This window comes from Ricinus communis, chromosome 4 (assembly GCF_019578655.1).
Source record: "Ricinus communis isolate WT05 ecotype wild-type chromosome 4, ASM1957865v1, whole genome shotgun sequence".
In the NCBI taxonomy this organism is placed as follows: domain Eukaryota; kingdom Viridiplantae; phylum Streptophyta; class Magnoliopsida; order Malpighiales; family Euphorbiaceae; genus Ricinus; species Ricinus communis.
The window spans coordinates 22877381-22892638 of NC_063259.1; the positions used below are offsets into that span (position 1 = coordinate 22877381).

The 15258-nt window shown below is 27.6% G+C and overlaps 2 protein-coding genes across 2 annotated transcripts; one reads left to right on the forward strand and one right to left on the reverse strand.

The window, feature by feature from the left end:
- The first annotated feature begins 6591 nt into the window (after window positions 1-6591).
- LOC8260368 lies at window positions 6592-7881 on the forward strand. Its single transcript, XM_002526938.4, has one exon. The coding sequence runs from the start codon at window positions 6735-6737 to the stop codon at window positions 7749-7751; it is 1017 nt and encodes a 338-aa protein (XP_002526984.2). The 5' UTR covers window positions 6592-6734; the 3' UTR covers window positions 7752-7881.
- Window positions 7882-13873: 5992 nt separating this feature from the next.
- Window positions 13874-14949, reverse strand: LOC8260371 (VQ motif-containing protein 8, chloroplastic). Its single transcript, XM_025158743.2, has one exon. It carries the CDS (start codon window positions 14787-14789, stop codon window positions 14148-14150), a length of 642 nt encoding a protein of 213 aa, XP_025014511.2. The 5' UTR covers window positions 14790-14949; the 3' UTR covers window positions 13874-14147.
- Window positions 14950-15258: the final 309 nt, after the last annotated feature.

Sequence of the window (15258 nt, forward strand, 5' to 3'; positions counted from 1 at the left end):
AGTAGGAGGAGCGGTAGAAGTAGATTGCTCACCAACCTTGGCCATTACCTCGTGCAAGAATTCTCCCAAAGAACTTATCTGCGCTATACTTCCAACTGTGGCGTGATACCAACCTGCTCCGTCTCAAACTTGCTCTGATACCAACTGTCACGTGAGTTTTATTTTCTAACCAAAACCTTGCCCACATGCGGCCTAGCTTGCTTGATTTTCCCGAAAGTCAAGATAGCTAGTCAGCCTACCCTTGATTGCCAAACCCGGCAGAATGATAGCAAATACGCTAGCGGAAGTAAATTCACGAAAGTGGCACAAAGAGACGCAAGAGTTGTAGAAGTGTATACTTGTATTGATTAATTCACACTAAAGCTCTTTACACTTACAATGAGCACACTCTCTCTCTTCACAAGCTCTCTTCCTAACATTTACAAATGATACAAGGAAGGGGTATTTATAGTTTTCCCCCTGTCCGCCAACATGGCCGTGTTCCAGGCCGTGTTGGGAACATGGCCGTGCTCAAGGCCGTGTTGGGAACACGGTTTGGGGTAATTGGCCGTGTTACCTACTGTGGCCGTGTTTCCCGAAGCTTCTAGGCCTTTCGCATTTGTATTCAACCAACACGGGCGTGTCCTTGGGCGTGTTGGCAACACGGGCAGTGTTGAAATCCAACACGGCCGTGTTGTTTAGCCTTCCCTGCCTAGCTACGAGGCGAGCCGTGACAATCAGCCATGTTTGAATGTCAGTTGACTGCCATAAGAGCTCTTCCTTTTTCCTTTTCTTCTTTTTTCACTCGCTTGAAACTCTATAAATGGCTTGCTAATATAATTTCCAATATCAATCAACAGAAAACAACCAATCCCTATCGGAGTGTCAGGATTCTATCTTCTCTTCTTTAATTTTAATTTATAATCTTGTGTGCTGTGCTCTCTATCGGTTCTTCAATAGGACAGCTTCTCCCAGCCTTTTCTTGGAATTATATGTATAGAATAGGACGGTAAGATGACAATATATTACAGAAGACATGCAGTTGAGTCGTGAGACACAGACGGAGAGAGTTTTGACAACATACCTGCAGAGTTAAGATGTAGTCACGTTAACATTTTTTTATATAATTAATTTTAATAATTAAGAGATGTACAAAGAAAAATAACCAAAATAATATATAATAAAAAATTGACATGTTCACATTTTAACTATGTAAATTTTTCATTCTATTTATCTCACACAATCGATTAAGACAATATACTCTTAACTAAAATTGAATTATAACTGTTTCACAATTGAAACTGTAATTAAAAAGTATCCCAAATGATAAATAGTTATAAAGTATAAAATATGTGATATGTGATATTTTCTCTTGCTTAATTGTAAAAGTATTAATATTATGTAATGGCAATAAAAAAGAAAATATGTGAAAGATATTTTAAAGAAAGGGAAGGAAGTTAAAAAAATAAAAATAAAAATAAAAAAAGAAAAGAAAAGAAAGAGAAGAGAAAATATTACCCTCTTATGTTAGGTTATGCATCAAATAACCATTGAAACCAATTGATTAAATTTTTAACTTTTTGAAAATTTAGTTTAAAAAGACATTTAATTTATTTTTATAACCTGAAACTTTTATATTATAAATTAAGGTTTAGTCAATTTCAATTTCAATTTCGGTTGGAGAATGAAGGAGATTTTTATATTTTCTATTTTTCACTGTCTTTTATAAATTATAATAGTCAAATATGATTGAAACTAGCTACTGTCTATTCTATTCCTTTATCTTTCTTATTCAGATTAAGTGTAATGTATCGAAAGCAGAAATCCTAACCAAAAAATTGTCATCCGGCTTCATATCCTAGTTTTATATAGTTCCAGCGGGGCCTCGAAACATTTAAGATATTTTCTTTTTAAAAAAAGAAGTAAATCCTTTCATAAATGTCATAAAAATATAAAATAATTACAAAAGATATCTACAAAATGTTCTAACAATAAAAATATCTAAAATTAGAATTTTATTTATAAAGATATTTTAAAATAAAATTTTATTTATAAAAATATCCAATTTAATTTTTTCAGATGAAAAAGTACCTTGGATATACTTTGAAGAAAAAGTATATATATTCAATATATTTTTTACAGATATTAAATTTAAAATACATTAATTTTGTAAAAAATTATTATATTTTATTTGATTTTGTGATATTAATAATGAATAAAAAATAAATAAATTTAAAAAGTATATTTCTAATTTAAAGATTTAGAGACGTGTTAAAAATATTATATCCGAGAAATTAGATAAATTGTCACAAAATATTTTTAAAAAAAAGTACATGTTCAATATATATCAAAAAAAAAATATATAGTATACTTTTGATATATATAATAGCAAAAGATATATATTTAACAAAAAATAGTATACATTTCAATATTACTAGTATTATTAAAATTAAGGTTTCGCAACAATTTAATCACAAATAAAGAATCTGATACTTTTTATGAATGTAATTCATCCTATAAATGTGATTTGAAAATTCTTTTTCTTAAAAAAAATGAAGTCATTCATGAAAGTAAGTTAAATTAATAGTTCCAGCAACAAAAGATGCTATGAATAGAAGATAATGGCTTTGACGATCTTTTCTCATTTCAAAACTTTTAAACAAGAAGGCTTTCAGTCTCCAATAATAAACGCCTTTTTTATCGAATAATTTTTTTTTTCTTATAAAAATGAAGTCATTCATCCTATTAATTTTTAGCATTTAAAATATTTTCACACATATATTTTATTTTTAATAAGTAAAATTTTTATTTTGACATATGTACTATTTTTAACACAATTTTTAACACATGAAATTCTAGCCTATGTATAATTTAATAATTTTTTATATTGGTTTATTGATTAATAAATTATATTTTTAATTAAACACTAACTCTAATTCTAAAAGATAGCATATTTATTATATTTTAATATTATATTAACTAATAAATAAATTTCTAATCAATAATACTAATTTTATCCTAAAAATAACATTTTAATTATATTTTAATATTATATTAACTAATAAATAATTTTTTAATTAAATAATTATATACTAATTCTATTTTAAAAATAATATATTAATTATATTTTAATATCATATTAGCTAATAAATTAATTTTAATTAAATAATAATTCTAATTCTAAAAATAATATCTTAAATTATATTTGTAATATTATATTCAGTAATAAATTAATTCTTTAATTATATAACAAAATTTTAATTTAAAAACAGTAATATCAATTATAGTATTAAATTATATAATACTAAAATCAATTAATAAATATTTTATATTATTGTACTAATAAAATTTTAAAATTTTAAAAATTAAAAATATTTAAAAAATAGTTAGTTTGCTATTATTTTTTAAGAGATTATAAATTAATATTAAATATTAAAAAATTATTAAATTATATTTATCAACTTAATCTTATGATCGAAATAATAATAACCGTAATGTAATACATGGGTAAACAACTAGTATTTAGTAATGCCTAAATTGAGTTTCCATTATATTTTGTTCAAACTATATATATATGCAAGAATCATTTTGTTTACAAGCAAACTTTTAATAATTAAAATTCATATGCAAATAATGTGTTTACTACTATATGATGCATATATAATTTATTTTAAGTGAAACAAATTTGATATTTGATCAAGCATAATATCTTTGTTTCTATTTCTTTTTATGCTTGTCCACCGCCATAAATCAAAGTAGGAAGCTATTAATAACGGTATTCATTTTCGTATATCCAACCCTAGGAATATGTTAATTATAAATTGTATATAAGTTCATTTTTCTAATTTTTATTCACATCACAGGCGAAATAAATAAAAAATTAATTAGTTATATGATTCGAGACTTATGCATATATGAAAGAAAAAGTATTTTTTTACCTTTTCACTGTCTCTTTTGTTTATTTTAAACCACTAAATTCATGAAAAAGAAAAATAAAAAATAAGGCAGTTTGAGGAGAAGAAAAATTTATTCAAATAATTGATATTGGCTTATTTGGTGTAATTATCAACTCAACTATCAAGTACATGTCGACTCAAGAGAATGGGAATAATTCTACTAACCTACATTTGGACAATGACACCATGGGTAGAGATTACCTAACCCAAAAGGCAGCTAACTATCCCTGTATTACATTTAATTGATAGGTATTATAAATATTTTATATTTAAATATTAAAATAATATATACTTTTATATATTTTTAATTATATAATCCGAACTTAGAGAAAGAAGAGATAAGAGGTCCCGTAAAGAATTTGATTAGAAATTCATAATAAAGTCCGAACACAACGATCAAATTAATTATATTGATCCACATACATATTTAATGATAAAAAATAATATATTAAGAATAACTAAAAAAAATTAATTTCCTACCAACAACCATGTCCATGTCCGTTCTTTTTCAAAATTTTATTATTTTATAAATATATGGCATCCCATCAACATTTTTCTATATTATCTTCGCCGGTATTAGCATCTCAAAATATATATTAGTGATTATATAGTTGATTGCCCGACCCGCCCCCTTTAGATTAAAGACTAATATAATCTGAAAACGCCACTAATTATTTAGAAATATACCACTAATGTTGTGATTGGCTAGGATAACCACTGCTCAGATGATTATGTTGAATTAATTAGTACGCATTATTGTCTTACTTCAATTTTAAATTCCATAATTAGTGGTGATGTTTAGACAAAACTTGCCATCTCAATTACAGAAGAAACTTGTACTAAGCTAATAAATAATTAAATCTACGAAAAAGCAGTACTAACTCATAACTCACATAAGGTTGCCAAAATCGATTTCCTCTTTCAAGGTGTGACTTGTAATAGAAACAAAAGTGTTAGATGAGCACTGGGTTTTGAATCCGGTGGCTTACTTCTTATGACTGAGTGAATTAATTATGGAATTGAGATTATAAACTTAGATTAGTTACTAATTACATAATAGTATACCTTTTTGCCTTTATATAGACTTTGTATTTTAATACAACTGTGTTTACCCGTATCGATAGGTATTGTTTTCCTAATTGAATTTTATATTTCGTGTTGAAGGTACATTTCTTTCCTATCAAGATAAGTACTCCTTCATATTCAAGAACTATAGCTATTCTTTTTAGTCTATATTATACAACTAATGACTACATTAATGCTGCTAAATTATAGTAAAAGCACGATTGTATAATTTTTATTTAAATTGTCTTTATTCGTACTATAATTTTTGATTGAAAAATATCTCGAAATTTAACCGGTCATTAGATGAATACCACATTAATATTATATATTATCTTTCTTCTTTTTCTCAAAAAATGAACTACAATGACAAGAAGATGTCTATATATTTGCAAAGCAAACTTAACTGTATCAATATCAATTAAATTACATTAACAATAAATTTCATCAATCGGTATTTCACTTAAATACTCTCTTATTTTATAATCCTCTCATAATTATATAAATTTTTCATCCATTGTTTTTTAAATGGAGAAATAAATGTTATATTATATATATTACTAAGATTAATTAATTCTAACGTTATTAAATTAATAGTTCCATAGTTCAACATATATATAATTCTAACATCTATAGAGTGAGACGTCCAAATCGTAACATATTCTTTTACTACCATTACATTAAAAATAATGTATCCAAATTAAAAAGTTCTAGAAAAACAATAATTTCACTTCATTCCCTTAATAATAAGAAAGACGCAGGAATTGCGTGGAATATATGAATTCCTTCATTTGGACCACAAGTTTGTTTTTTCTTTGGACAAACTCGTGGACTCGTAATACATAAAAACATTAATCATCAATGCAAAGGCACTTTGCAATTGCAGTACTCGAAAAGAAAAAAGAAAATAAGGTATTGTCTAGACAGTGGCATGTGGAGACCACCACAACACAAACATAATAAAAAGGAAGGACCCAGAAACATCAGAATACACATAACATATAATCCAAAGCAGAGGTCTCCCAGCATCTCGTCTTAACTTAAGACCCAAATCAAAACAAAACAAAATAACAATGAGCTGTCTTTTTGGTGGTGGAAACATGAAACCGTCACTCCTGTCCTCACTAAAGTAGCCAACCAACCACACAGAGCCTCATATTTCGGAGGGTTTCTTTGTTATTTTATTTTTATTGTGGCTTTTCTCTGGGACCCATTCTAAATTTAGAGGATCATATCATTTCCCCTTCTGATTTTATGACTCATCAATGACCCAACACCTAATAGTTATCATTTGCTCCTTCCACCACATATTAACAATCATACACCCGTTTACAAGAATTTTATTTTTATTTTTATTATTAGTATCAGCTGACTCGGCAGTCTCTATCTTCTTTTTACAGAACTTTTTTTGCACGGACCATATGACACGTTTATACAAGTAACTTGTGGTCTATTGCACCTGATCTAGACGAAGAGCCAGGCTGCTACTTTTCTCTGACGTGGCTGTAAAATCTCTACTTGTAGCCATTAGTTATTTGGCACGTCAGCTTCCAGGCTCTCTCCGTTTTTGCCTTTAAAAGCCCAATCCCTTCCCTTAACAAAGCCTCTCTCTTCTCTCTTGGTTTTATTTCACTATCTTTCGTTGAAAAGTTCCATCCATCCTTGTCTGGTCGTTCAATATTCTTGCTTTTATTTTCTTTACGATTTTTGTTTTTGGTTCGAAAGATCGTATAGTTAATGGAAATTCCAGTGATCAACAGAATAGGTGATTTCGAAGCCTCTTTGCAAAACCCATCTTTTCTTTCACAAGCAATTACATTATCTGGTGTGGAAAAAATTCACCAAGCTTACGGTTTCTGGAAATGGGGAGCTCTAATTCTCGCCCTTGTCGCCTCTTTCTCTACTATAATCAACAGAATCAAGATTCTCATCATTCGAATCCAAAACCATTATTTGACACCTTCACCGCCTCCTCCTCTTACCACCCAACAGCATTACGACTCCGATACCGAATCAGAAACCTCTTCTTCTTCTTCTTCTTCAGACGGCGAACAAGACATAGAAGTGGAAGATGATGAAGAAGATGAGGACGAGCGATGTTCTTGGAGGTCCAACGACGACGATGATTATTACAGTGTCGTTAAAGGATCAGGTCATTATATCGATGACCAGTGGCAGAATCGTAATTTAAGGAGACGTAGAAATAGCAGCCTTCAAGATTTATTTTCTGAGTTCAGGAATGGCAAGAGCGTAGTGAAGCTATGGGATAATTTAGGGTTTGGATTTGGTTTGAATCTTGATAACAATTCAAGAAACTGCGTTTCTCTTCATGACATCAATAAAGAACTAAGCCTCTTTTCTATTTTAGGCGAGAGATCCGATATTCCGGCGGTTTCCACGTCCTCTTCATCGCCGGCGGTGATTGTTTCCTCCGAGGCAAATGTGGCCGGGAACTTGTTAAAAGTGTGGGACACGCGTGTTGGATGTCGGATACCGGAGATACTGGCGGAGTGGCGACCGAGATTGGGAAAATTTGTTGGAATTAGCAGCGGCGGCGGCGGAGTGGGGAAGGTATACGTAAGAGATGACGTCACGGGGAGGTTGACGGTGGGTGATATGAGAAAAGTGAAGTCGCCGTTAGTGAATGCGACGGAAACTGACGTGGACACGTGGTGGGACGCTGACGGCGTAAGCGTTGGAGAAGAAGATAATGGGGTGGGCAGTAGTCCTGACTCGGTATTGCTACGCGGTTAAGGGCCGTGAGCTGTTGTAAGACTGGCAAAAGAGTGTCAATTGTGTAAATAATTATTTATTAGGAAATGTTCTCTTAAAAAAATTTATTTATTAGGAAATGAAGATTTAAATTATAATTGTTTGGTTAGTACATTATTTGGTTGGTGGTAATTTAACCAATTCTTTGATTTGCTGCTGCTTCTTGTTAATAATTAGTTTCTTGTGTCCTGTCCATAAGTTGCACGAGTGGTAAGAAAAAGGAAAAGAGCAAAAAATAATAATAATAATAACTCGTGCTGCACAAGGCTAATTTTTCCAATAAATAATGAACTTCAGATGATTATTTAATTGTTTTAAGTAGCAGCACCGTATTAAGTAATTAAAAGACTTGGTACAGACATTTGACAAATCAACAGAATTATTCAACATCTCAATTCAAAAGCGTCTGTGAAGATGATGTAATTCATTTAAGAGCTGCCAAAATCATAACAAGTCTTAAAAGCTAATAACTTTTTATTATTATTATTATAAATTAATTTCTGCCCGATATTGCTGGGAAATTACAATTCTGGTAAACTCAGAAGTTGAACATATAAAATGTCAAAGTAATTTTTTGGAAAATAGTATAATTTATTCTATGTATTCAGAATGCATCTGGATAAAGTAAAAAAAAAAAAAAAAGTGTTAATATTTCCATAAGCAATAAATTAATTTTTATTTTTATTTTTATTTTTATTATTACCTTAAAAAGAAAAAGAAAAGAGTTGATAAAAATTCATTATAAGAAGGTTAACGTCTAGCTATACTAAGTGCATAGTTAACTTCCTAATGAGTACGTACCATATAAGAGTTAAAACGAGGTTAAATATTAATGCTTAATTGTTAATTTCTTTTCTATGTCCCAATTCAATGTCAATGCGAAAGTAACTCTTTAATCCAGCACTTTTAGAGTTTTTTTTTTTTTTTTTTTTATAAAGTAAGAAATAAGTCATTATATTTTAAAAGAAAGTAATGCTATTGCCTTCTCTCGTAAATTTCATCCAAGCTCTCCTAAGAGGTATTCTTTCTATTTTTTTAATAATTTTCACTTTTTAATAATTTTATTTGAATTAAATATATATTTAATAGATTTAATTATAAAAAAAATATAATTAAATAAGACTAACTTAGTTTCTTATAAATATTATTAAAATTTATTATATATAAATTTAGTTAAAAAAAAATTAATAGCGGCAGCCGCACTTTCTCATGCATGTTCAAAAACAGGTTCGAACCACAAATTTACAAACGAAGAAAGATTCTTTTTCCACAAACCAAAAACAAGAAAATTATACTTCCGAATTACTTTTCCTAGCAATTTTACCAACAGCCAAACAGTAGCTAAGTTTTCTAGAAAAGAAAGACTGCAGATGAAAAGAATAAAGTAAAAAAAATGCGATTTTGAAAATTATGCACCACATATCAAATAGATAGGCATTGATGCTTCGTTGTGTTGTCATCAAAACATAAAAGTGCTATGCCATAATATTCTTGGACCATTGCTATCTTAGCTAAAAATCGATAATATGTTATAAATATGTAAGAAAAAAAGAGTTATTTTATATCCATAAGTTTAGTTGTTGTACCTATATAATGAAGGTGGGGTATGCTATCTTTTCTTTTAATTGTTCAAAAAGAAAATTATTTGATTATTTGACTTTCTAACATATGTAATATATAGAGAAACGAAAATTTAATTTCATTATCTGGTACGTCCAATTGGTTTTCTTTTCCAAGACATTTACATTGTATATATTTCAGCGGTAATTTTGTTTTTTTTTTTTTTTGGAAAATATTTGAAGCATTATGATATAAAATAACTTTAACTTAAATGTCTATTTTTTATTGTAGCTGGATCTATTTATTACTTGTCCAAATAAACTACCCACTCTATAATCCTACTTTTTGTTGGTATGATGATAAAACAATTATACCAATTCTCACTTAATTTTATACAAAATTTTATTTTAGTCATATATATTTTTATTTATTTCTTCATAATTATTTAACTTTAAATTGGATAATCAATTAGTTATTTATTTAAAATTTAATGATTTAACTCGCTAGAATAATAATAAATCTAAAATATTCAATGTTAAATTACACATATTTTAAGAAATTGGTAAATTACTATCCTAGTCATCAAACTATTTAACTAAATTATTAACTTAATCCAAAACTAAACCCAGTTTTAGACTTTAAAATTTTTCTAGGATTTGATATAATAAATCTTAATTATTTTTTTTATTTATTGTTATAATAACGCTTTTGTTTTTTTTCCTTTGTTAATCACGTTTTTTCATTCCAGTTTAGTCTAAATGTTATGGTAAGTATTCATATAACCAATCACCTCGCCTATAAACACAATAACTTTAATTATTTTTAGCTTCTACTAAAAGGCATGAAATTGATTTTTTTTTTTTTTTTAGTCAAACTATGTGCTTCTTGTTATAGGCCCATCTCTATGCAACTTAGAGCTAATAGTTTTTTGGTTTTTAACAGCAATATCAAAGTGTTTAATTAATTTTTTTTGAACAAGTTGGTAGTTGTTAGAACATCCAACAACTTTAGTTCATAAAATCTTTTCATCAATAATTCTTAATTCTAAAAACTTTTCATCAACAATTCTTAATTTTAAAATAAATATACTAAGTTAATTTTATTTATTATTTTTAATTTTAATTTATAATAATTTAATATCTATATTAATAATTAGACATATAAACAACAACTGCTATAGATAATTTTACTAATCACAGCTATTAGCTATTAGCTACCAATTATCAACAATAACTATCGGCTATCAACAGCTTAATCAATCATACTTTAGGCATTTGTCTAAAACGCATTGGAAATATTGTGACGGTATTGAGTTCTTGACAATCAACATACGGCATCGCATTGAAAACATTGTGACAGTATTGGGTTCTTGACAATCAACATATGGCATTAAAAGAATGCTCAAAAGTATCATCACAAAATAAGAACAAGAAACACAGAGATTGCATATTTTAATATTTAGGGCAATTTACAGGTTTTCTCCTTATGGGAGCAAATTGGAAACTAAATCACCGACCCATAGAAGCAATCACCGGTGTTGAAAAGATTTCCTTTAACCACAAGCAACCTGAAATCTTTGTAACTTATTGCAGAAACTATTGTTTTTAGTTGTTGAAACTTTTCTACTGTAATCTCTCCTTATTTTTCTTTGTTTATAGTTATATACTCTTCCACGTCTATAGGAAATTGTTATTTTTCTTTTAATAGACCAAATCATTATCATAGGTAGTTTCTCATTAACATGAGCTTTGGGCTTTATTATGAGCAGGCTTAGTCCTTAAATTTAATTAACAAATATAATTAAAAGATACTTCCATTCTTAATAAAAATACAAGATAAGCTAATCTATGATATAGTGGATGTATTATGAGATTGAAAAATTAGTTGTATATTCTCATATTGCATGATTATTTTTATTATTTTTATTATAAGTAATAATATAAAAGATTTATAATATTTAATAATTACTTGTCACATTTTAAAATTAACAATAATTTAAGACATTTTAAAGTGTTTTTCTTATTATTAAGATTTTATTAATGCAACAAATATAAAAGTTATAATTAGAAATTAATTTATTAATTTATATAAATTTTAAAATATAATTATATCTAAGATTAAGAATCATTAGAAAACTAATTCTTGATAGTAGATTGCGATGTGGATCGTAGATTGTAATTTTCTTCTAGCATCCGAAAATGGTTTTTCTGTTTATTTTGTTAATAGGGAAGCCAATATTATTGCTCATTCCATTGCTAGAGCATTAATATCTATTGTCTGGCAGGCCCCTCCTGCGTTTGTAGAGGACCTTATTGCTTATGGATTGATTAATAAAGCTCATTTCCTCTTTTAAAACAAATCATTAGAAAAGAATACAAAAGATTAATTTTAGAGAAAGGTTCACCATTTACCATTTTCTAAAAAATAGTTATAAAAAAATTTAAATTTTATTTTATTTTTAAATTACCCCATGTTGTTTTCAGAAGTACTCATTCTTCACCTTCTTTATTTTTTCTATTTTTTCAAAATTATTTTGAAATGCTTTACAGATGTCTACCGTCTAACATATTTTAATAAACATATACCATTTGATGTTAAACATTTGAGTTGAATTTTATTTCAATTTTAAAAAATTTAGATACCTAAAGTATACTATTTGCCGAACATATACCTTTTATCGTTCAAATTCTTTTGAATTTACATATTATATTAGTTAGAATAGGTTGAAATATCTGATGTATTCTTAATATATACTAGACATATGCTTTTTTTCTTCAAAATATATTAAACATATACATCTTTTTATCTTGTAGCAAGTTATCTCAATTTTTTAGATATGATATTCTCAACACATTTCTAAATTTTTAAATCAGAAAACTACTTTTTAGATTTATTTGTTTATCTATTCATTATTAATATCATAAAATCAAATAAAATACAATAATATTCTGTAAGAACTAATGTGTATTATATTCAATATTCTATCAAAAATATATTGAACAATACACTTTTTCTTCAATATATATCCAACATATATATTTCCATATGAAAAAAACTAAATCGGGTATTTTTATAAATAAAATTCTAAATATTTTTATTTTTAAATATTTTTATTATCAACAATCTTTGTAGGTATTTTATAATTATTTTATATTTTTGTGGCATTTATAAAAAGAACTCTTAATTTTATAATAAACAACAGTTGCATATAAATATATTGCCTATATATATATATATATATGTGATAAAAGAAAGTGAATAAGGTGATTAAATTTCTAAAAATGCTTTTAGTCACTAGTCACTGCCATCTAAAGAGCTTAAGAATCACTTAAGACAAAAAATAGAAGACGACATTACAAAGTCTCTAACCATTAAAACTAAAATAAGGCAATTCATAGCTACAATTGTGGCCTATTAATTATCATACTGCATCAGATCGGATCAGAAAGTTAATTAGTGGCAAGGGATAAGAGCAGATCTATCTTAGAGCCTTTCTAAGTTTTAATAACTAATGAAACCCTGCACCATAGGAGACACTTACCTCAGCCCCTGCCTAAATCTTAATCTACATATATTAATTTTTAATATTTAATTTTTTTTAATATATGTGTTTAATTTTTAAAATATATAGTTGTTGTCCTGATATACGTACTTACTTTTGACACATGAAGTTTAAACTTATATGTAATTTTATAATTTTTTCTATTAAATTATTGATTAATAACTCATATCCCTAATTAAACATTCATCTAATTCTAAAAATAACATATTAATAATAAATTAATTTTTTAATTAAATGATAACTAGTTTTCTGATTATATAATAATTATTTTAAAAATAATATAGTAATTATATTTTAATATTATATTAAATAATAAATTATTTTTTAATTAGATAATAATTCTAATTACAACAAATAATATTTTTAAATATTATATTCACTAATAAATTACTTTTTAATTATATAATAACTTCTAATTTTAAAAAATAGTAATATCAGTTATATTGGTAGTTTTAATTTATATAATATTAGAATTAATAAATAAATAATTTTAAATTTTTTATAATAATTAATTTATTATTATTATTTAAAATATTATAAATTAATATTAAATATTAAAAATTTATTAAATTATATCTATAAATTTAATTTTAATTATAAAATTAATAATAACAGCCTTACAAAATACAATCTATTATTTTCAACTTCATAAAATATTAGACAAGTGTAATTTCACGGTAGAATCCTTGAAGCTTCCTATGTTCTTACTAATCATTTAAATCTATTGTTTATTCTTTTGGTTAATTTTGAAATTAAAAAGTGACCTTTGTTATGTACCTATAACATATTCAATCGCCATTATAACAGCAATTTAAGATCTTTCTTTTGTACAATCTTTTAGTGTTTTAAATTCAAAAAATTGAGATATAAGATGTAGAAAAAGAAAAATAACAAAACATAAAATGTTTTATATATTATATGATATTATTTGACCAACATTATATAGATTCTGAAAGATTAAATATTTTAAACGGCTAAAGAATGAATTAAATTTACATATTTATTCACATTGATCAATCTTTAGATGATCGATCCATCATCCTAATAGCACAATTAAACATTACAAGAAATAATGATAAGAGTAGTAAATAAACATACGGATTAACAATATAAAAGAACTAATCGACCTCTCTTCTATGGACACGGCAAGGAGGAAACTCCATTAATCATCATATCTGTGGAAGTTCAGCACTTCACTACTAATTTGCTTCAATGGCCTCTCTAATTCCCTTTAGACTACTTTGATATCATGCCAATTAATATTCAGGCAATCCTTTGATGAACTCCAGAGCAGCAGAAGGAGATACGGAATTCCCAATGACTGGTGATGATGAATAAGCTGACTCAGAATATCTGTACACAGGCTTAGGCGAGCAAAAGTAATCGACCGAAGTAGGTGTAAACAATGGAATGTCAGCAAAATACGGATTCTTTGGCGGGTTGAGAATCGGTGAATTGATACCACCGCCACCACAATTCTCATCAGTTGAAATCAGAGAATTCTCATTCTCATTGCTCCTGCCTCGCTTTGAGTCTGAACCCTTATTAGTAACACCACTGCCTTGTATCTGTTGAGCAGGCAGCAATGATGGTTCATCATTTCTAGAGCTGGAAAGACCCGTCAGTTTTTGCACCAAAGCCATGAAATCCCTAGCCTGTGTGTGGATAACTTTTGGTGAATGCGTGTAAATAATGACAGGATTAACATTTCTTTGCGTCTGCTGCTCTCGCTTTGTTTCACCACCCATATTACATAAGGAATTGTTTGAAGAAGAAGAAGAAGAAGAAGAAGATTGTTTGTGAATGAGCTGGGAAGCCTTGTTGATCTTCAATGGAGAAAGGCGAAGGCCATTGATAATGATATGCTGCTGTTGCTGATGCAACTTTCCTGGGCTCATTGTGGCTGTTCAATTCCTGAGAACCAATGAAGCTAAAAGGAGAGGAGATATATACGGCTAGCTTGAGACACTAAAACAGCAACAACCAATAAAACAAAAAAACAAGATTTAGTTTACAAGTTTGGTTTTGAGGATGTTTGTTACTATAGAAAGAAAGGGAAATATGTTTTATATATAAACAGGGAATGACGAAATCTTTTTTATAAGAGTAGCCAGCGATTCTGACCGTTGACATATAAATGGAGATGTATAAGGTGTTGAAATGTAAGGGTTTAGCGGAAAGCTGTTTATATTATTATTATTATTATTTTTAACAAGGTAGCTTTGGCCGTCTTTGTCGGCTCGGCCAGCTCTATTTCTTTATTTTTATTGATCTTCATTTATTTCTTTAGCATGAAATTCTAGTTCGAATTCAAGTTAAAATAAATCAAAGAAAATTATGGAGAGAAAATAAAATATCTAGCAAAGG